Genomic DNA, 24605 nt, shown 5'->3' with positions numbered 1-24605 from the left:
CAACAGGAGACAGCCCATCTCTCCTGCCACTATCTGCAGCCTGCTTGCCATGTAGCCAGCCCTTATCAGACTCTGGACTTTGGATATAGAGACCTAACCTACTGGCCCCTGGGCCCATGGGGTCCAATCTCTAAAAACTGCTGGCATAGTTCCAGAAGGGAGCAGATAGATCGTGTCTATCCAGCAATCCTCAAGGAGAGGTAGATACACTGGAGGGTAGGGTTAGGATACAGAGGGACCTTGACAAATTAAGAGGATTGGGCCAAAAGAAATCTGATGAGGTTCAACAAGGAAAAGTGCAGAGTCCTGCACTTAGGACAGAAGAATCCCACGCACCGCTACAGACTAGGCTAGGCAGCAGTTGTGCAGAAAAGGACCTAGGGGTTACAGTGGACGAGAAGCTGGATATGAGTCAGTGTGCCCTTGTTGCCACGAAGGCAAATGGCATTTTAGGATGTATAAGTAGGGGCATTGCCAGCAGATCGAGGGACATGATCGTTCCCCTCTATTCGACATTGGTGAGGCCTCATCTGGAGTACTGTGTCCAGTTTTGGGCCCCACACTACAAGAAGGATGTGGAAAAATTGGAAAGCGTCCAGCGGAGGGCAACAAAAATGATTAGGGGACTGGAACACATGACTTATGAGGAGAGGCTGAGGGAACTGGGGTTGTTTAGTCTGCAGAAGAGAAGAATAAGGGGGTTTTGATAGCTGCTTTCAACTACCTGAAAGGGGGTTCCAAAGAGGATGGATCTAGACTGTTCTCAGTGGTAGCTGATTACAGAAAAAGGAGTAATGGTCTCAAGTTGCAGTGGGGGAGGTTTAGGTTGGATATTAGGAAAAACTTTTTCACTATGAGGGTGGTGAAGCACTGGAATGCGTTACCTAGGGAGGTGGTGGAATCTCCTTCCTTAAGAGGTTTTTAAGGTCAGGCTTGACAAAGCCCTGGCTGGGATGATTTAGTTGGGGATTGGTCCTGCTTTGAGCAGGGGGTTGGACTAGATGACCTCCTGTGGTCCCTTTCAACCCTGATATTTTATGAGGCCCTGCTTGCTTTCACCAGTCTCCTGACCACACAGCCAGAAGAGAAACCTGAATGAGTACCCTGTATTATAGTTAGACAGTTAGCTAGGGTTTAATATTGTATCATTATGGCACTTCTATCTGCAAAAGGACTTTCATCTGCCTGGATCATCAAGACCTGCTCAGTTGCCAGTATAATAAAGTGTACGTATAACGACATATCCTTACAGGCTTGCAACGCGTCTCCACTGCACCAGCTGCATACCAGAGACATGAGGGACAGACAAAACTGACGGGGGAGAAACTTTTGGGTTTATGGCGTGTGTGGTCACGTGACCTATTGTGATTGCTGGCATAGTTTTTAGTAATTCAAAAGTATTATTAATAAAATTAAAATCCTTTTAATCGTTCAATATTCTTATAGATTGTATGTCCCTTCAATCAAATCCCTATATAAAAGTTTATAGCTATTATTTTTAATTTGTCTGCTTGTGTAAGTTTCATATTTGTGTTTAAGTGCAGCGTGTTAACTGCCTTTGTGTGGTTAACCCCTTGTCTCGCTGGAGGCACCACAAAGTAGCTTTATTCTTTAGCACACCAGGAGGAACAGTCAGATGCCTGATAGCAGCACCGTGAAATGAGCCCAGGTGATAGAAACTTTGGGACTGTCCAAAGACTGAGGTACCCCTCTCTTGCTCAAATATCATACAGCTACTTAGCCAGTGCCAAAAGAGGGATTTCATATGATTACATGCACATTGCAAATTGAATAAGCTATTTTCAACAAATTTGATAGCGTTATTTGGAAAATAAAATACTCCAATATATTGGTTTGAAAGCCCTATTTTACTTTTATTTCCTCATTAAAAACACAAGATCTCGGTATTTTATAACAATAGGATCTGTAAATGAAAAGTTTTGAAAGTAAAGTAAGAGTAATAAATGACCATACCTTCGCAATCCTAAATCAAGTTGAGCCTCATCACTGATGAGCTCTGCTTCGCTCTGTGCAATTCTCATCGCAAGCTCACGGTCACGACGTTCCTGTTCAAGGACTGCCTGTTGTTGGGTCTCTTCTTCTCGCTCTCTAGCTAGCTGTGCCTCAATTTCAGCCTGCATAGTAAAAACGTATGTTTTTAATAAATGCTTTATACTCACCCACCTACCACTACAACAACAGTAAACAACTAGGTAAGTGATAATCTTACAAAGGTGAATTTAAAAAAACAAAACCAACTATAAATACATGATTTGCAGAATTAAGTTCATTATTCATGAGAGGCAGGTAAAGCAAAGATGGCAGCACAGGGATAGCAAGTTAGCAGTGAGGGAAGAGTTTGGAAGAAATCATCATTCACAGTGGACAGAGTTTAAAGCACTCTGCTGACATCACTGGGCCTCTCCCTGCAGCCCCAGTACAGCTGAAAATACACCCAGTTTCTGGCAGGACAGAGACAACATGTTCTTGGTGGCTACTTTCCCAGCTGGCAGCTCCCAAGATTTCAGAAAAAAAGAACAAAAAGGTGATGTTCTGATTCAGAGAATTCTAACATCACCCTGGGAGAAAATTTTAAACAGTAAAAAAGCCTAGATTATCAGTAAAAAGAAAAGGAGTACTTGTGGCACCTTAGAGACTAACCAATTTACTTGAGCATAAGCTTTCATGAGCTACAGCTCACTTCATCGGATGCTGCAGCTCACGAAAGCTTATACTCAAATAAATTGGTTAGTCTCTAAGGTGCCACAAGTACTCCTTTTCTTTTTGTGAATACAGGCTAACATGGCTGCTACTCTGAAACCTAGATTATCAGTGTTGATAATAGCAAAGTAATGCACACCGGAAAATATAATCCCAAGTATACATATAAAACGATGGAGTCTAAATTAGCTGTTACCAGTCAAGAAAGATCTTGGAGTCATCATGGATAGCTCTCTGAAAACATTCCCTCAATGTAGTCAAAAAAGCTAACAATGTTGTGAATCATTAGGAAAGGAATACACAAAAAAACAGAAAATATCATGTTGCCTCTACATAAATCCAGGGTACGCCCACATCTTGAATACTGCGTGCAGATGTGGTTGCCCCATCTCAAAAAAGATATATCGGAATTGGAAAAAGGGCAACAAAAATGATTAGTGTATGGAAAAGCTTCCATATGAGGAGAGATTAATAAGACTGGAATTCTTTTAAGGTCAGGTTTGACAAAGCCCTGCCTGGGATGATTTAATTGGGAATTGGTCCTGCTTTGATCAGGGGCTTGGACTAGATGACCTCCTGAGGTCCCTTCCAACCCTGATATTCTATGATTCTTCAGCTTGGAAAAGAGATGACTAAGGGGGGATGTGATAGAGGTCTATAAAATCATAACTGGTGTGGAGAAAGTAAATACGGAAGTGTTATTTACCCCTTCTCATAACATAAGAACTAGGGATCACCAAATGAAATTAACAGGCAGCAGGTTTAAAACAAACAAAAGGAAGTATTTCTTCACACAATGTACAGTCAGTCGGTGGAACTCTTTGCCAGAGGATGTTGTGAAGGCCAAGACTATAATAGGGTTCAAAAAAGAACTAGATAAATTCATGGAGGATAGGTCCATCAATGGCTATAAGCCTCTGTTTGCCTGAAGCTGGGAATGGGTGACAGGGGATGGATCACTTGTTCTGTTCATTCCCTCTGAAGAACCTGGTGGCATTGGCCACTGTTGGAAGACAGGATACTGGGCTAGATGGACCTTTGGTCTGACCCAGTATGGCCATTCTTATGTTCTTAATTTAGGATGAGAAAAACATCACTGTCTTCATGAATCTAGGAGGATGGAGTTGGATCTGGATTGCATCTATCCATCTGGATGATATATTTGCAACTAAAAGATGTCTTCCAGGAGAGTTCTGTCCCCCTTGATAGCTGTAAGCATCCTGGAACTCTCTATGTTTATGTTAGGATTGCTATCTGCATTGATATAGCCTGACTGTAGCTGTTGGTATGGCTTTTAGTAGTGCAAATCTGATGCCCTCTCTGTGCAGAACTGCAAAAGCCTCAAAAGACTGAAACATGATTTTGGGAATGAGCTTTAAAAAGTCAAGGAGACTATCAAAAGGCAAAGGCCAGCATCTTCACTTGGACGTCCTCAGAGAGACTGGATATTTCTAGTCCTCGCCATTACTTGTTCTTAATACTGACTGCTGAAGCAATGGATTGGAAATTTATAACTATTGTTTATAACCATTTAAGAGAATGCGCATAAGCAGAGACTGATACAATGACAAGAAACATTAGAGAATCGTTCTGTAACCTACAGTCAATAGTGAGGAAAAAATATGCTTCCTATGTGGAACAAATAGAACAGGGATCTGTGGTTGGTGTGTATGTGAGAATCAAATATTTAACACATTTAAATGGTTCTAGGACTCAGGAAAGTATAAGAAGTGACTGAGACAGCTTCCTGAAGAACTCCAAAATTAACAAAGGAATTTGCATGCATTACATGTTCTTCGTTTGATTAATAGTCTTATGAACAGCGGGAAAGCAAAGGGGGGTGGGAAGGTAGATGGGATTGTGATATCAGTGGCAATTCTGTCAATCATTCTACAGCAGGCTTGCTCTTTTACAAGCTTATTTTACTGTAAAAATTGTTCTGGGATTTGATTACTTCTAAATTACAAAAACTCTAAATATTCATTTATATCAACAGCATTATGCTTATATAGAGAAATAGGTATAATGTCAAAGCAAAAAAATCCTATCTCCAACTAGCAAGAAATATTATAATTATATATATATAATTATAATATTTCTTGTTAGACATATATATATATATATATATATATATATATATATATATATATGTATATATATGTCTCTCTCATTTAACTCTAGGGAAATTTAACAAAGCTATGACATATGACTTTTAAATTAAGATATTTTTATTTTTTTAAACAATTTGAAGTCAGATGTCACAGCTGTAAATAATAGACTTCTCATTAAATCCCAGCTGGAAAATATGACACTTTGCTACAGGGAAGTATTTTTCTTCTTCAGCTACTGTATATAGCTACTTCAATGGACAAAATTATCTTAATGCCTCATTAGGTCAATATTTTAAAATTAAAACCATGATATGCAGAGTTAAAATTTACAAAATAAACTTAATTTAACCAGTTACATATCATGGATTGCAATAGTGTTTTTGTAATTACATGATCATATTTCATTGAACTGTGACACTTATGTGGTAAGTATATCAGAACTTCACTAATTCTCACGTTGGAACCCATCATGTAGAGAACTATATAAGAAAAAGCAAAAAAGGGGGGAGGGTCAGTCTAACTTCACTTCGCAGACAAGATTTAGTAGCACTGGTATATGGTTAGGTAACATACTACTAACATTACATTATTTATAGAAAATACACCATTAGGACAGTCAAATCTGATAATTCATAGAATTTAAGCTAATTTACACTTTTCCCTTTTCGAGCTACTGGGGGGGGGGGATGTGAGTGTGTGTCAGTGAGGCAGAGAGAGAAGGAGAGTGTGTGTGTGTGCAGACTCCTGTTATCAATTCAATCTCGTTTTGTAACAATATTGATTCATTTCAGTCTTGATTCTGGTTTAATCATTGCAAAATGCTCTCCTCAGTGTAACTAACAACAGTTCTGCTGACGACTCCCTCTCCCTCATTTTCCTTTACCTTGGGGGAAGCACAAGCCACTGTGCTACAAACTCTATAGCTACAAGAACATTTCCAGTTCCTTTCTGTCTCAGTTCTACTCCTGCCCATCATATCCCTTGTTCTCATACCTTGGTGGCAGCACTGCCTCGACCTGTCCTTTAATTAAAAGATTCAGCCCTTGTTTTTTTCTAGTTTTCCTCCCACACAGTCATTTCACATCTGCCTTTAGAGATGAGGTGTACTAAGGAGCGATTGTTAAAATGGCACCTTCTGACTCTGCTCACCATCTGCATTCAGTCACATCTACAAACAATGCTAACAAGCCCCCATGAATTTGAGGACTCTATTTAATATTTCCTTCTGTTTTTAAGAACTTCCATGGACTTGTTCATGCTCAGCTTACATAAATAGCCTCAGCTTCTCTTTATCATTTCATCTGTCACGGCTTTCCTCGATGCTGTTCCATACAAACTGGACACTGTTTGCACAAAACCCTATGCTGCAGCTCCTGCCATCTAGAACAACCTCTCTCTCTCGGCTTCTCATTCACACACACTTGTAATCCTACCTGGAAAATGATGGGTTTTTTTTCTTACCAATCACTATTAATTTCTCTCTCTTTCCCACTTCTACAGTTACTAAATTATCTATCTGTAATTCCACTATTTGTTTTTGTCAATGCTTATATTAACTATGGCAACCACAACACTGTTTTATTATCTTGGGAACAGAACCTCTAGACTTACTAGCTCAAAGAGATGATTTAAATGAAAGATCAGGAAAGTTTAATTAAAATGTTACCTGAATACGTTTTTCTTCCTCTTCCCTCTTCTTCCTCTCTTCTTCTTCCTGTTTTCTCTTTGCCTCAATCTCAGCTTTTCTAATACAAGAAATAAAAACAAGAGAAAGCATTTGATAATTACGTAAATTATAACAGAACATAAATGAATGAGAAACATACAAGCATGGAAATAAACTGCCCAGGGAGGAATCTCAATCTCTGGAGATTTTTAGGAGCAGGTCAGACAAACATCTGTCAGGGAAGGTCTAGATAATACTTAGTCCTGCCATGAGTGCAGGGGACTGGACTAGATGACCTCTCGAAGTCCCTTCCATTCCTACGATTCTAGGCATCTTACATAAATCTAAATAGCAACTTGAGAGGCAGAGCAGTCCAATGGACAGGGCTTTGGACTGGGGCTCAGGAGACCTTTTATTCCCAGATGTGCCGGAGGTGTCACTTCACCTCTCTCTGGCTCTAGTTTTCTCTCCTCCATTTGTCTATCTTGTCTACATTTAGACTGTAAGCTCTTCGGGGCAGGGACCATGTCTGTACAACACTTAGCACAAGTGGGCCCCAAACTGAATCAGGGCCTATAGGTGCTACTTTAATATTAACAACAAATTGGTCAGACTGTCATTTCTGTTTGCTTTTGAATCAAGAACTGATTATGTAATTCAACACTCACAGTCGCCTTTCCTCCTCTTCCTTTCTGCGACGTTGCTCCTCCTCTTCACGTCTTTTCCTTTCTCTTTCCATTTCCTCCTGGATGCGTCGCAGCCTCTCTGCTTCCTCCTCTTGCTGCTTCTTTTTCTGTAGCTCACTAAGAAGCCGCTCTGAGCTCTTAACTAGAGCATCATACTCTTTCTGTATCTGTTCCCTAGTCATGACAATGGCCTGGAAAATAAAACAAGAAATATAGGGGATAATATTCATTAATGCTTGTACTGCATTTAAAAATATAAAGCCCCATAAAAGTGCATTACAGGTACATTACATTTGCATTTTTGTTTTGTTTTGGGGGAGCACAATAAGGAGTTCTCCACCTCCTTTCCAAAATACTGAAGATCCACTATTTTGTCTCACTTGTCACTTTAAACCACAAATAACCATCATCCTTACAGCTGAGGACTGGCTAGGACCTTCCTTCTTTGAAGCATGTCATTCCTTTTCAACCCTTACTCCCTTAAGAAAGATATTCATGCTTTAAAATTCTAGGATGAAGGATGGCAATTAGCTCCTTACTTGGTAGGTCTGTTTCTTGGGGTGGATTCTGTGTAATAGCTGCTTAATTCCTGATCAGTTACATACAATACTAATCATATGGCAACACAGTGGATGGTTCTACACCTTTTGTTACCCTGGCACTCATATCGTTGTATGGTATTTTTACTAGTCGCCAACATTTAAAGAAACAAACACACCAGTATTTTAAACGACCTTAATATGATGCAAATGCTTTAATTGGACAAGACAATGGTCCCCATTACCTTTTTTTAAGCTTTTGAAAAATGTTTGATAACTTCACTTTTATTTCATTCCTGCTTCACTGTCTTCCCCTTTTCACATTGATTAATGCAAACAAACAATCATGAAACTTTTCTCCGCAGAAGTCTTGTGTTCCGTGCATAGTAGATGATTCATCTTTTTCACATGACTATTATTTTTTTTAAACGGGCGCTGTAAAGGTTGACTAAGGTCAAAATTTGACCTGCTCTGTGGTAAAACCTTCTGTGTCTTTTTAACTGGGATTTCAAATGTAAAAAAAAAAAAAAAAAAACACTATCCCACTGCAATGGGACCATTGCTAAAATGTCATCTTCCTAGACAGGAGAACCATTCACAATGAAGTCTAATATGTTGGGTTTCTTTCAGTGTGCATCAGTCTCAATATTCCTTCATTCTAGCTGCCTGGTCTGCTTTTGTGATGGGGGGAGGGGGGGATTAAAATGCCAAGAGCCATTTTATTGGAAGTAAATTAATATGAAAAATTCTGCATATTTCATCTGCTGGATCACAAGAATACAGTACACAGGAAGAGCAGAGGGACAGAGAAACATGAATATGTCTCACTCATGGTACAAGTGTAAGTGCTCCTGAAAAACAAAGTGAATTCGTCTGTGGCCATAGAGTTATTCTTCATTGGTATCTGAGACCTTTCTTTAATACCCTATTATAGTATAGTGAAGAACTCAAACATATCTTCAGGGATGAATTCAAACAGTCTGGGTCCTAGACATACCATAAAGGTTCTGCCTCTTACTTGGAGGGTCAGTAATAAATGTCTTCTCCCCCCCAGCAGAAACAGTGCCAAGAGGCAGTGGTCCTGGGCCCAGAGCTTGAGACTGGCCAGAACGTGCTGACACACCATTCCAGCATTTATTTTGGGAGCCAGAACTACAACGGTATGCATCCGATGAAGTGAGCTGTAGCTCACGAAAGCTCATGCTCAAATAAATTGGTTAGTCTCTAAGGTGCCACAAGTACTCCTTTTCTTTTTGCGAATACAGACTAACACGGCTGTTACTCTGAAACCAGAACAGCGTCTGACAGCAATTCTGGTACATGCATTCTGGCCCCTCTCATGTGCAGCACTGACTGGACCCAGAGGTGCTGGAACAATTTGTATAGTGGGGATGCTGAGAGCCATTGAACCAAATGGCAACACCCCCAGTTTCAGCACCTATGACTCGACCCCATTCCCCAACCCTTGCCCTTGCATGCACACATACCTCTGCATTTAAATCAGCCCTGAATCCCACTGGGAGATAATCTTTACATTTTGCTTTGACTTTCTATTAACAACCCCCTTATATGGGACCGCCATATAAGACTAAAATCAGAGTTTTTACAGTGCTTCAGTAGAACCAAACATTAAAGACAGTCTCCTTAAGTTATTCCTAGCGCTCAGTCTTTTCATTCTTCTCAGCTAAACCTGCTATTCCCAGAAGTTTTCAGTCAGATATCACACATAAACCTCTTCAGGAAGCATTTTCAAAACCAACACATGAGCTCACTGAGAAGCAAAAAGAAAACATTTAGTTTTTTTAGATAACATTGTTGGCCTTATGGTAATCTTCTTTCACTTGATAGTTATGCAAAACCTCTTAAGCACCATGTTCTACTAAGCAATTAAGGTAACACCAAAACCCCAATTAATTTAAAACATTGCTACTCTACATTATTCTAAGCACCATATTTTGCAGCCACTAGAGGAAGCTTATTTAATATGTTTATCTGACAATATCAAAAGGGTGGCCACATCCACCACAATATGCATTAAAATCAAATTTTCAAACTTGGATGCTTAGCGTTAGGGTGCCTAAATATCGATTTAGGTGCCAAATAAGCAGCCTTACTTTTAGTCATGCTGAGCGCTCAACTAAATTTAAGGGGATTTGGTAGTGCTCAACATCTCTTAAAATCAAGCCTCTTTATTTAGATGCCTAAACATGAATTTAGGAACCTAATTTAAGGCACTTATATTAAAAACTCTGGATTAAATGCTAACTATAAAGCCTTTGTTCTTCTATATCAGACGAAGTTAAAAACCATCTCAAAAGTTCTATTGTTACGTGATACCTTAATCTTGGCCATCAAAGCATCAATAGATAATTCCAGATCCCGGATCTGCTTGCTCATCTCTGGTTTTCCCTCTTTCAGAGCACTTACAACTTCATTAAATTTATCAAGTCTCTTTTTCAGTGTACGCACTTTTACAAGGCCATCAATGCTGTGAATACAAAAAAAAAAGAGCACTATATTTTAAGATGTTTTTGTGAAGTAGGTGATTAATATTTTTAAGTATCAGTAAATAGTCACATTAATTTATAATCTTATTTTCCCTTTTAAAATTTGCTGTTTAAACTATGGGCATGTCTATACAGGTTGAAATGGGGGTCACATGCACTACAGGGATGGGATTTCTAAAGCATACTAATGTGATGCATGTAGACCCTGCTGATGTGCTTTAACGTGGTACTTTTTGAAATAGCTCTAAGTTAAATCCCACTAGTGGCCACCAGCAGGGTCCACACCCACCAACTAATGTGCAACACGCTAGCGTGCTTTAGAAATCACACCCCCATTGTGTACATTGCCACACCATGTAGATAAGCCCTGTAACTCTGCAAATCAAACACATATGGGATTGCGTGGCACAGAGGACAAGTACTGGCACATCAAGCCTTTCTCTATTAATACAGTGAACCCAATTAGCAGTGACCAAAGTCTGTGGTCAGAAAGTGACCTACAGAATGTGAAATGCATTTGTGATCTCTAGTGGATCTATGTTCACATCTCAAAAACAAATTATTAGAGGCACCACTATTGGAGAAATCTGAGTGGTTAAAGATTGAGTTTTGTCATTTACTTAACCTGAAGCAGTACTGGAACCTGAATCATACAGAAACTCAACTACCCAACAGATGATCCCTACAACATAGTCAAGGCATATTAATAAGAACTGGAGGAGGAATTCAGCACCCGTGCAGTACAAGGGCTTCAGCATAACACCTTTAAAAAGACTGAATTGAGCAAAAGAAACACAACCAATAGCATGAAATTTAGTCAAATTAAAAAAAAATTGAAGCAATTTGGGGTACAACTGTGCTTTTTTGTGGTTTTACAATCACATTTTCTTATTTTTTTTTAAAAAAGATTTTCTCTCTTTCCTGTTATTGTGTGAAAGACTCAAATAAAAGAGGAAAATTACTGTCCAGATAAAACTTTAAAATAGATTAAATCAAATGCAGAATGTACACAGACTGAAAACAAAGACAACAATGTTTCACCATGTCCGTTTCAGCTATAGTAGTCTTAAGTGATACCTGTAACTGTAGACAGAAATATTCAAAATGGAGGTGGGGTTTTTTAGTTGCATTCCTTAGGTAATAAGTCCTCCATACTAGCCTTTCATTTCTTCAATAAGAATAGGTAAGTGCTCCCTGCTAACATGGTAGCTTGTTGAGAGTAGTTATAAGTGGTTCACAGTCATGCTGGAAGGGCATAACGAGTGCGGTCCCACAGGGATCAGTTCTGGGTCTGGTTCTGTTCAATACCTTCATCAATGATTTAGACAATGTCATAGAGAGTACACTTCTAAAGTCTGTGGACGATACCAAGCCGGGAGGGGTTGCAAGCGCTTTGGAGGATAGGATTAAAATTCAAAATGATCTGGACAAACTGGAGAAATGTCTGAAGTAAACAGGATGAAATTCAATATGGACAAATGCAAAGTACTCCATTTAGGAAGGAACAATCAGTTACACACATACAAAATGGGAAATGACTGCCTAGGAAGGAGTACCGCAGAAAAGGATCTGAGGGTCATAGTGGATCACAAGCTAAATATGAGTCAACAGTGTAACACTGTTGCAAAAAAAGCAAACATCATGCTGGGATGTACTAACAGGAATGTTGCAAGCAAGACACAAGAACTAATTCTTCCATTCTACTCTGCGCTTATTTGGCCTCAACTGGAGTATCATGTCCAGTTCTGGGCGCCACATTTCAGGAAAAATGTGGACAAACTGGAGAAAGTCCAGAAAAGAGCAACAAAAATAATTAAAGATCTAGAAAAGGTGACCTATGAAGGAAAATTGAAAAAATTGGATTTGTTTAATTTGGAAAAGAGAAGACAGAGGGGACATAACAGTTTTCAAGTACATAAAAGGTTGTTACAAGGAGGAGGGAGAAAAATTATTCTTCTTAACCTCTGATGATAGGACAAGAAGCAAGGGGCTTAAATTTCAGCAAAGGAGGTTTAAGTTGGACATTAGGAAAAACTTCCTAACTGTCAGCATGGTTAAGCACTGGAATAAATTGCCTAGGGAAGTTGTGGTGTGGAATCTCCATCGCTGGAAATTTTTAAGAGCAGGTTAGACAAACACCTGTCAGGGATGGTCTAGAATAGATAATACTTAGTCCTGCCATGATTGCAGGGGACTGGACTACATGATTTCTTGAGGTCCCTTCCAGTCCTATGATTCTATATTACTGGTCCTTATTTGAGAGAGAAAAGGTCTATAAATGGATCAATCAGAATACTGCATAATATTTCTATTAATTTTCTAATAAGTGTTACTCATCCATTCAATATGAATAAGCATGAATGCAAAAGCTAAAGCTAAATCCACACTCTAAAAATGTTGCTAGTATAAGTTATTGTTTGACACCCCCACCTTAAGACTATTCAGTTAGGCATAAAAAATATCTACATTTAGAAAAATAGTTTTTGAACCTTATAAAACCCCTCCCTTCTTACCGTGGTTTGTGCTTTCTCTTGCAAAGCCACATACGAATAGTCTTTTGTATTTTAATGCAGGCACTAGCTCGGTATTTTATTTTGTTTTTCACTGCAAGCACACAAAATAAGTTCAATGAGTCCGAATGGTTTTATAATTCTAAATAGTTCAAGGGAATGCCTACAGTCCCTACAAATACATGTTTGATAAGTCCACAAGGGTATTTATTTTTTAAAAGTGATGTCCCAGGATGATAAATATATGACAAGTCTTCAACTCTCATCTATGACTAGATGCTATTTCAGATTTAGCTGATCTGTGAATTAGGTAAAGACTTATTTGCTCTAAGACACAAAGCCCACCAAACAAATGACTATTTCCTTAGATGTAATTGTTTTAAGGTAGCAGGCCTTCTGCCCTATTATTCCAAAAAAGTAGGGTCATTAAGTTGTGTAAATTTCTAGATTCTAAATATCCTGGAATAGATTCATGGGTGATACTTAGGTCCCAATTTTTTCATGCATTTGCATGTGTAAATAACATGAAGCACTGAGAAGTCCCAATGACTCCAAAGGGATTATCCACGTGCCTGAAGTTAAGCAAGTAGGTATTTGCAGGCTGGGGGCCTTAATTAATACTGTTCAAATTACGAAGCAATGATCCAGTTGCTGTGCTATTCTCTGTTAGCATATTTTGATTTACTAAAAAGCAATATTAAATTACATACATTTAATCACCGAGAGAGAACACCACTGAACTTTTTTCCAACGACTGCAGATAAGCCAGTGATTGACTCGTTTAACCAGCTCTGCTAGATGATCTGGATCAGACTTCATTATCTGATCAAACTCTGCAAACTAAATACATAACCAGTTTTACTTAACAAAAATAATAGAAAATAGACAGTCAACATTATAACCTAACAGAGCATTGAGGACAAAGGTAAAAGATCAGTACAGTAAACAGAACCTTGTAACCATGGAAACCTCAGTTCAACTTCCAATTAATTCAAACCCGTGAAAAGGTAACTTTGCTTTTACATTTTAATAGGTTCTGTTGATAACAGAAATGACTACTTCCAAGCCAGGCATTTTCTGACAGTTGCTGAGTGCTCAGTGCTTTTGAAAATCCAAACACATATTTAGGTGCCAAAATAAAGATTTATGGCATGGAAAATCCTAGCCATAAATCTTTATTTTGGCACCTAAATATGTGTCTGGATTTTCAAAAGACTAGTAATTTTGGGTACCCCACTTACTTAGCATCCACTCTGTAAATCATGCCCCTTAAGGTATGTTAAGTTGGGTACCCCCCAAAGAGAGAAGCCCCCAAAGCCATTTTTGAAAACCTTGACATATCAGCATAACTTAAGGGCATCCATTTTTGAAAATCTTCAGCTTTTGGATAATTATGTTAATGAGTAAGACAATTACATCTCTGTACTGATGTCTCAGTCCTAGACATAAAAGCTTTTACTGCTTCTCCTTCCTTTGCCCCAGCAACAGCAATGCTCATATTCAGAGAAAGTCGATTTGAATATGGATATGTTTTAATGGGAAGCCTTTGTTTCTCTGCTATAACTTTTTTTATTTTAAGCATGCAATATATTTTCACTCTAAAGCAATACTTTTCGGGAAGTTTACACTACCTTCAATACTCTATGTTCAAAAACTGCAATTGAAAAGAGATACTATTTACCTTGCCAGGTCTAAAAAACACTTTTGTTAATCCAAATTTGTAGTCATTTTCATTTAAACCCAAGGCTTTAAATAGTGCCTATAACAAGAAAAAAAATATCAGTTTGATTCATATTTCACAAAAAAGGCACAAAATAAACCAAAATAAATATTTTCTATCCGAGATGAAGAGAAAAAATATGGACAATTCATTTGGCACTCAGGTGATTGTTACCTTGCAGAAAAGTCTAGGGTCCAGTCGAGCTAGTTTTGCAGGCATATACTTTTTGTACATATTGTATAGCTCATGAAATGATGCTCGTGATGGGAAGCCACCTTGCATCAAGTCCAAAACAGACACCATACCTATATTCACAGAAATACACACAAAAATATATATGTCATTAAAATGTAAATAAAGCAGTCGTTTCATAATAATGAACAATTAATGGCTTACGCCATTTGGATGTGCTCAAATGCTTGGCCTAAGTCCCCAATGTAGTACATAGTTCTGCATGGACTGGCCCCAGCACTCACCATTTCCTGGTCAAATGGCCATTTATAAGAATTTATTCCTGAACGTCTGAGACAGTCTATGATAATATTCTGCGTCCTTGCCAGATAGGTGGCAACTAATCGACTTCAGTGGGTTACTCTGTTAAATCTTTTTTGGCAGATCCACTATTTTGCTGTTCCTTCCCTAAAGCAGGGTCCCAATAATTTCTGAACGGACAAAGACTATTAATGTGTACGATGGCACACCAATGATGTCAGCATGAGAGGCAGTGCAGGGTACAAAGGGCAGATGACTGGCATTAGCACCCTGTTTACATGTAATGCTGGGGTGTGCCTTAGCTGGTGAGATGCGTTTTGTATATCTTTGATACAGCAAAAGTGGCAGTGTGGAATGAGTCTATTATAGATATCCATAAATACTGCCATCACCTCCAGAGGTACAATTTATTGCTACCCAAATCAGTAAAAGGCTGGAGATTCTTCAACCAGTAATTAAAACAGACATTGCAATGCCAGAGTACATAAGTCAAGGCTAAATTCATGCCATGAGCCGGAGTTCAAAAGAGTTTCAAAATCACCCCAGATCTCAAAATTAGTGGGAGAACTGCAAAGATATCAATGTCTTGATGCATCAAAACGGCTCCAAAGTTGCATGGTAAGAGTGTCACAGCACAGATACAGGAAATTCATGCCAGGCCTTCTACAATCTCTTTCATGCAACGATCTCAAAAATCTTAACAAACAACACAATCTCCATGGCAGTTAAATATTAACATATTATACCAATTTGCAGAATGAATGAACTAGGAAAATTGGGTTATATTTTGGAAGCAAGAGCCATCCTTGACCCACTGCCCCCAATTCCAAATCTCATTATATCCTGCAGCTAAGTAACATACAACCAGCCATGTCTCTATGCTAATTTTGACAAATTCCCAGCAACAGATGTTGAGTATCTCATTTTTAATTTTACTTGTGATTGTTTTTAACAACTCTTTTTGCCACCTTTCCTCATTGCATATTTGTTCTTGGTGAAGTCTGTACTATTGTCATTCGCCTTTTGATTTACTTCCATTAATACCTTTTTTTTAAAAAAAAAAATCATATTATAAGTAGCTCTTTTCTAGCTTAAACTTTACTCCCCCCCCAGTTTAATGTTTATGTATACTTGTTATTTTACTGAAACAAACAGATTAATACGTATACACAAATGTGCTTATAGAAGCTTATGGTGAAAAATCAAAAGTTTAGTCTATTGATTTGTTTAGTCTCACAAATATTGCCAAGTGCTATTAGCTGCTGATAACAGTGTTAATGGAATCCTAATTAAAGCAACATTGTTAAGCATTTGTGTGTTTATGATGTGCTAATTTTTACTTAAAAATAACTTGGCATGACAAATATAAGTGTGCTTGCCAAGACACCAGATGCTAAACCATTCTGTTGAAAAAACTAAGCTCAAACTACTGAACCCACAAAAGGATAATGAAACAAACACCTGGACGGAAAAGTGTATAAAGGACTTATGGGAAATGATGCAATTTAATGTTATTGACTTATTTATATTGTGCCACCATGATTTTCTGCGAGTAAGTTCATTCTAGTAACCCAGTTAACTGTTCGTATCAAGCATAATAGTGCAAGAACAAGGCTGCATAAGTCTGTAACAATACCATAAAACTTGAAAGGACCTTGTATTTCCAGATTCATGGCCATGCAGCATCATTCAAAAAACTAGATCGGATTGCTTGTACTCATTCTGCATTTGAGTTATGGAGCAGGATTCAGATGGGCCTACTTTCAATGGATCAGCCTGGGTACACTGCAGAGGTCTCAGCTGAACTGATAAGCTACATGGCTGAAGTCACTGAAACTGATGGTACAGGGTGATTTCGGTGTCCATTTAGATGACAATTCTTCTGCTCATAGATGACAATCATGGCGTGCCCAAGAGATTTCTGGCATAACCCACAGTGTGGGACATATTCAAGAGCTGATATTTGGGTTGAGATTGGACCTCAAGGAGGTAGAGATTACTCCCATGTTACAGACAAACCATTTACCTTCTGCTTAAGGGCAGAGTCTGTTTTGATGGTGTACCCTCAGATGGCAATGGAACCAGAGAGCTCTCAGGGAGAATACTATTTAGCCAACAGAAAATTCAGCTGATAATTGAATGGAACTTCAAATGAACTTCAGTACTTGTCCATAGATACCGTGGCCCCTAAAGAAGTTTCTCTGCAACTTCACTAGCACAGGTCATTCTTATTTACAGATTACCTGTAATAGCTGAAGTGATATGAAAGACTGTTAAAGTGCAAATGGCAGAAATCTTGTGCCAAAACACATCTCTTGCCATCTTCAAATTAAGACTAGATGGCTTTTGGAAGATATGCTTTAGTCAAACACAAATGATTGGGGTCTATACTGTGGTAGCTGAGTGAAATTTAAGGCCCTCTGATATTCAAGAAGTCAGACTAGATTATCTGACAGTCCCATCTGGCCTTAAACTCTATGAATCTATGACACAAACACACAATGGAATGGTCTTGTTAGATCCTTCTCTGCTTCTGGATGTTCAGATATGAGTTGTTAACAAGAGTGCTTTTTTCCCACATATATGTTTAGCAAGAAAAGCACACCTTTCCTTTCAGATGCATATCATTCCATGGATGCCATTCATACGTTTGACACTTCAAGTTTAAAACACTACAATGAGTGCAAAATGGGGGATACATCTACAAATCAATCAGAAAACTGAAGACGGTGCAGAATGTGGCTGCTTGTTTACTGAGAAGCATTTCATGCCAAGAACACAACACCATAATCTATACTGTCTGTCTATTTGTTTCCAGGCAGAGAACAGGGTGGTGGTACTAACAGATGAATCCCTTCAGTGGTTTGGGACCTGGCTTTCTGAGGTACTGCCTCTTGTTCTGTGCAACACCCCTGCAGTTCAGCAGATGCGCTCAAATTGGAACACCATCAGTTTAAACATGAAAAGAGTGCTGACCAGGTGTTTCTTGTAATGAGTCTTCAACTCTGAAACTCATATCCCCTGCTCAGTCCATCTTTTGGGACACACTACAAAGTTCATTATTTGTATTTTCAGGTGTTTGGGGGAGGAAGAGCGTAGAGGATTAAAGAGAGTGATCAGATGTAGGGGTTGCTAGATTCTTTCTTATCTGAGCAAGTATTACATGGGCAGTCTTATACTATGCATTGTGAATTTGAATTTGTATTGTATATTTTAATGTTGTGGAGTGCATAATGCTTGCCAGCTTTTCATTTAACACTGAAAAAGTCTAAAATACGATGGCTGCACTGTCTTACTTAAAAATAATTATCTGATTACTGAGAATCAAAATTAATTAATACTAATACTAATATTAATTAGATACAAATCATTTAATTGTATCTAGACACCATTAAATTAAGAACAGAAATATTTATCCAATCAAGGAAACATTGTTTCAACGATAGACATTCCAACTTTGTGTGAATCTGTAACACACAAAATTTAAAAAAAAGAGGAATACATTACCTGAACACTGGAGCTGAGAAAGAATCTGTCCCCCTTCAAAATTGTGACTTGTCATCTTTAAATTAGGTTTGATGCAGCGAATAAAGCTTGACCCCTATTGTCAGGACAGCAAGATAGCAGAATCTACATAAATTTAAACCTTCTGAAATAAGTGATCATTTAAGAATTACATAACAAAGGAACAGTAATAGATTTCTAAAGAGAGAAACTGACTTTTTATGCTTCTCAGTCTTTTCATATCCATTTTGCACTCAACATATCTTGACGCAATTGATCTCAAAGTTCAAACTGTCAATAGAACCTCACCTTCTTTTCATTCAACAATTTTTTTCTTCCCATCAATAACTGAATCCAATTATTATTGCACCAGTCTAGCTGTACTCTATCTCCACTACTATAATCATCTTGCTTGAAAAAGACAAGCAACTAATACCATCTCTTTACGCTTCCATCCAACCATCTCTCTCTCCATTTTTTTCATCCCTCAAAACAGTTCCTTCTTTAACCACTCATTCCTTGCTCACCAGTGTCTTCCCTGACATTTAAAAAAAAATCCCATTCATGCTGTATGTTAGAATAAAATTGGGATTAATATGACCTGTGACTACCCTCACTGTGACTACCCTGACCTGTGACTGCTTCGACTGTACCTTGTATCTCTCTCTCCCCCCTCCTCTTGGGACCAAATCTCAGGTCTAGCCAAGCTGTAAAACTGTGCTCAGCACAGGTCCTGGGGGTCAGGGGAGGAAAGGAAAGGGTTGGGCAAAGGTAGCTGTATGTCATCTTTATGCCCCCAATCCTGGTAACTCTAAGACCACTGGAGTTAAGTAGCACCCTGGCCATGCCCCCTTCTCCGGGACAAGCCCTTGAACTCCAACTGCTGAAAGAGGGCTGATGAACAGTTAGCTACATTGGTTCTAAGATTTCCCTAGGAAAGAAGAATTTTCACCTGGTCATTCATGCCAGCTTTGAGTCTGGGGCAGGGCAAAACATGTTTGAAGACTAGGATCCAGCTCTTTGGGGCACAGACTATCTTTTGTTATGTCTGAGAAGTGCTAAGCATATTTTTGGTTACTATCCTAATATAAACAAGAAGAATTTTAGTATTCCTACCAAAAAGTGTCTGAAGACATTTGCTAAAGTAATACTGAAATAGGGAGAGGCCCCACACCATTCTGAGCTTAAAAAGCAGAGATGATATAAATGGACTAGAATTTTATGGTTCTCTATGATCTAACTTGTTTTTTAAGAAATTAGATCAAAGCATAAAGTTTAACGATTACTATCCTAGTTAAATAAGCAGGATAATTTACTACATCTAAATTTTTTTTAAAGAAGTTGCATTGGCTAAAATGTTTTTCTACCTCTATTTATAGAGTTCTTGATTCCCTAAAGTTCAACTATAACTCAGTTTGATTACTTCCTCTGACCATAATGTTAGAGAAATTGTAAATATATAAATTCACAAGTATGATAACTCTGACTCAGTGAAAAGTGAGGTAACACACCACTAACTCTGCAATCTATTTCCTGAGCTAAACTCTCTCCGTACTAATGGGTAATCTTCCAGCAAGTAAAGCAGAATTTGTTATCCAGATTAAAGATGTGTGAAATGTAGGTTGGATTCCCTTCGTTATGTATAGAAACCGTAATTTCTATGCCCTAAGCACTGAAGAAAGACACAAAGAATGGAAAAGGAAGAGAGAAATTTAAAAAAATCTCAGAGGATAAGACAAACATAGGAGAGAGATTTAAGTGTGGAACGGGAAGCTGCTAGTTCATACTTATAGAGCACAGGAGTACAGTCAGCTGTAATATCCTCTCATGAAGTGAGCTGTTTAATGACAAGGAGGCGGTTGATCTGATAGGGAATACTTCTAGACCTACAAAAATACTAGGAAGATGTATCCTGCACATAAGAGGTATCTAAGAAACAGAGTACACATTCATGGAGGGCTTGCAAGAGTAGACCATTTGCTTCTCTGTAAAACCACATCAAAGACAGAAAAGGTATAGTGGCTTTTTAGCCAAATTCCTCAAAGATGACTGCCTGAACTAGATACTGAGGGATCAAGCAATGAGTTGTGGAGCCAATGCAACCAGGAAGTTAAAATCAGACAAATGGCTGTGCAACTCCAGAAGCCCTGAGGAAGTAGCAAAGGGCTGTGAAACATGGTTAGTCATGTTTGTCTTTCACTAATGAACTAAAGCTCTTTAAAAATTGATTAATTTGGCTCAAGAGCTTCTTCGAAGATTTTTAATGCAGCAAACCTTTCTAACACTGAAGCATATTAGCAATTTGGTAGTTACAAGCAGCATCTTTTACTGAAACCCATGCCTAGTATTCTCTGAGGATCTGCATAAAAATAAATTAAAACAGAATTTACAATAAATGGGAAATATGCTCATCTAAATCCTGGACCTGAAATGTAAAGACGTAACGCAAACTCCTCCATCTACCAGCAGCACTGACCGGCTATGGAGGGAGGGTTACCACTAGGCAGAATTTTAAAGGGTGTAGGTGAGAGAAGCAGAAACAAATCACAGTAGAGGATTAGAGAGAAAGTGAATGAAGTTAATGTGAACTAATTTTAATATTGGGAGTAGGGATGGAGGTGGGGGTATGAGGTTTTTTTCCTGCTACCAATTCAATTACATGAATGTATTAGATTAAATGCCCCCCCCCCCGAAAAAAAGAGATGTAAAACTTCATTCCTAGATTCTCTAGATTCCCTTCTCACACTTGAAAATGTGAACGTGTAGTGAAAAGGGGATGGAAAAATAAAGTGCCACTCTACAACAAATAAAAAATAAAATTATCAGAGTTAAGAGTTTTCCTAGAACTTGTTCAAAACCCTGGCTGTTCATGAGTTAAACTACAGATATACAGTGAATCAAAATCTGGTCACAAAAATAAATCAAACACAGGATGGCAGATTACCCATGAGTGAGAAGCAAGTAGACTAGAGGAAAGGGAAATGATCGGGAAAGGAATTGGAGACTTGATAAAACTAAGTAATATTAATGCACTTTATCTGAACTGGTAGAATTTCCATGCTACAATACAAAGCAACTTTCCTTTCAGTAACTTTAATATTTAGTCTATGAATTTAATAATAATCAGCACCTAGGTAGCAATACACTTAAAATTATCCTGTTTTGCAACTGGGTGACATTTTTGAAGTGACTATTTATTATTATAAAAACATTAAATTTAAGCCAAAACTCTTGGTTAACGTGAGCGGAGCGATAAAGGAAAATACAGAATTTGCATCTATATTTATACTTACAGTACTACGAAGCTTTTCAAGGAGCAAATTTAATTGAGTCTGTCAAAAAAAAATGAAACAATTCAATACTTCATATTAGAGAACCATAAAGTGTCTGTCTTACTATGACGGTTATAAATTAGAGTGACACAACACTATTGCATGCATCAGTTATTGTTAGGTGTGTGCATGAATAGTAGCTCATTCAGTTTTGATAAACCACACATGAACAAATCTTAGACAACTTCATGCAAGAGGACTTGAGTCACACCAAGGAAACTGCTTATGTTGAATACTCTTGTGTTGAATGGTATAATAATTGCATGTGTATATCTCTTTATTGTCTGAAAATTAGCAATTAGATATTCAAAGTACATACACCAGTAGGAAAATAAATAAGGAAAATGTTGTATACATAGTAGAGTTAATGAGGTGATTGGACAGCAGTGATATGAATAATATAAATCAAACTTAAAATCTATGAAAAGCTACAAATAGTAAGGAGTAATGTGCATCAGCATGTCAAACACTACATGGATAAGGACATTCTCAACACAGTTTGCACGTCAAGACATTTAACACTGCTTTTCTTTTCTTTTTTTAAATTCTCTTTACAAGAGATGCTGTGCTCACCATTACTCAAGGCTACCTACGATCCGGATTTAACATTTTAATGGATTAATGTGTCATATATTTGGCCAGCTAAAATCCTCAGAATTACTTTACACTGAACTGTTCTTTGAATATGACAATCAACAGATAAGTCTTCATTTTATTTGGGAGTGGGGGGGAATCCTATATTTATCCTAGATGGAATTTAAACAAACAGAGAAATTAATTAACGCCCTGATTCTGAAACTGACTGTGTGTATCAAAGGATGAGAGCCTTAGGCCTCAACTACAGATGCAGGCATCTGAGTAGCACATTACAACTTCTATGTATTAGCATTTGGTTAGGACTTACATATGCAGGGAACCAGCTCAAGAGACATGGTTAAATTTTTGGCACAAGAGTAGCCTGATCTTTCAAAGACTAGCGTAATGCTTGACTTGCTGATGCTTACAGTACTGATTGTGGAATGTGACATTACACAAAATTCTGATACCAAGTGGTCAGGCACAGTTCTGCCCTTACTACTGTACTGTGTACCATAAAACAGGATTGTTTTCAAGATTCTTATTTTAGACTAGCTGGTCTATTATTCTCAGGGAGCCTAGTGTGCAGGGATCTGTGTAGGGGTCTACCAAATACATTGCTGCTGCTCCAGCTAAAGCTACCAGCATCTCTCCTGCAGAGAAAGAAGGGGCCTATTGGTTTTTCTTGCAGATGAAGCTGGTGGACTCTAGCACATACAGCTGGGATGAATAAAGGAGTGTCATAAGAGGCTGGGTAGGCCCGGCCCAACTAACCTGCTACTCAGTTTTCACTGATGCTACATACTTTTCTTATCTAATTTTAACAAATTATTTACATTTACTTAAATTTATTAAAAAAAAAGAGTACTAGTGGCACCTTCGAGACTAACCAATTTATTTGAGCATAAGCTTTCGTGAGCTACAGCTCACTTCATCAGATGCTTTCAGTGGAAAATACGGTGAGGAGATTTATATACACACAGAACATGAAAAAATGGGTGTTATCATACACACTGCAAGGAAAGTGATCACTTAAGATTATCTATTACCAGCAGGAGAGCGGGGGTGGGGGGGAAGAAAACCTTTTGTAGTGATAATCAAGGTGGGCCATTTCCAGCAGTTAACAGGAACGTCTGAGGAACAGTGCGGGGTGGGGGTGAGGGGGAAATGGTTTTACTTTGTGTAATGATGCATCCACTCCCAGTCTCTATTCAAGCCTAAGTTAATTGTATCCAGTTTGCAAATTAATTCCAATTCAGCAGTCTCTCGTTGGAGTCTGTTTTTGAAGCCTTTTTGTTGTAATATTGCGACCTTTAGGTCTGTAATCAAGTGACCAAAGAGACTGAAGTGTTCTCCGACTGGTTTATGAATGTTATAATTCTTGATGTCTGATTTGTGTCCATTTATTCTTTTACATAGAGACGGTCCAGTTTGACCAATGTACATGGCAGAGGGGCATTGCTGGCACATGATGGCATATATCACATTCGTGGATGTGCAGGTGAACGAGCCTCTGATAGCATGGCCGATGTGATTAGGCCCTATGATGGTGTCCCCTGAATAGATATGTGGACACAGTTGGCAACGGGCTTAGTTGCAAGGATAGGTTCCTGGGTTAGTGGTTCTGTTGTGTGGGGTGTGGTTGCTGGTGAGTATTTGCTTCAGGTTGGGGGGCTGTCTATAAGCAAGGACTGGCCAGTCTCCCAAGATTTGTGAGAGTGATGGGTCGTCCTTCAAGATAGGTAGTAGATCCTTGATGATGCGTTGGAGAGGTTTTAGTTGGGGGCTGAAGGTGATGGCTAATGGCATTCTGTTATTTTCTTGGTTGGGCCTGTCCTGTAGTAGGTGATTTCTGGGTACTCTTCTGGCTCTGTCAATTTGTTTCTTCACTTCAGCAGGTGGGTATTGTAGTTGTAAGAATGCTTGATAGAGATCTTGTAGGTGTTTGTCTCTGTCTGAGGGGTTGGAGCAAATGCGGTTGTATCGTAGAGCTTGGCTGTAGACCATGGATTGTGTGGTGTGGTCTGAGTGAAAGCTGAAGGCATGTAGGTAGGAATAGAGGTCACTACGTTTCCGGTACAGGGTGGTGTTTATGTGACCATCGCTTATTAGCACCGTAGTGTCCAGGAAGTGGATTTCTTGTGTGGACTGGTCCAGGCTGAGGTTGATGGTGGGATGGAAATTGTTGAAATCATGGTGGAATTCCTCAAGGGCTTCTTTTCCATTGGTCCAGATGATGAA

At 38.5% G+C, this 24605-nt stretch overlaps 1 protein-coding gene across 6 annotated transcripts in view; it reads right to left on the bottom strand.

The window, feature by feature from the left end:
• MYO6 (myosin VI) overlaps positions 1-24605 on the bottom strand; it is a 179364-nt gene that overhangs the window by 31365 nt on the left and 123394 nt on the right. For all 6 annotated transcript variants that reach the window (XM_084624515.1, XM_084624518.1, XM_084624519.1 and 3 more), the window contains exons 19-28: positions 21750-21788; positions 18460-18553; positions 14635-14765; positions 14422-14499; positions 13451-13580; positions 12744-12834; positions 10061-10211; positions 7167-7375; positions 6499-6577; positions 1975-2135 (exon numbers count right to left, since the gene is read on the bottom strand). In XM_084624515.1, coding sequence (XP_084480641.1) covers positions 1975-2135; positions 6499-6577; positions 7167-7375; positions 10061-10211; positions 12744-12834; positions 13451-13580; positions 14422-14499; positions 14635-14765; positions 18460-18553; positions 21750-21788 — 1163 coding nt within the window. The remainder of the gene's footprint in view (positions 1-1974; positions 2136-6498; positions 6578-7166; positions 7376-10060; positions 10212-12743; positions 12835-13450; positions 13581-14421; positions 14500-14634; positions 14766-18459; positions 18554-21749; positions 21789-24605) is intronic.

Source organism: Lepidochelys olivacea (genome assembly GCF_965140295.1).
Source record: "Lepidochelys olivacea isolate rLepOli2 genome assembly, chromosome: 3".
NCBI classification, from domain to species: domain Eukaryota; kingdom Metazoa; phylum Chordata; order Testudines; family Cheloniidae; genus Lepidochelys; species Lepidochelys olivacea.
Note: the sequence above shows the minus strand (reverse complement) of the source record. Positions and strands in the feature narration are given on the sequence as shown.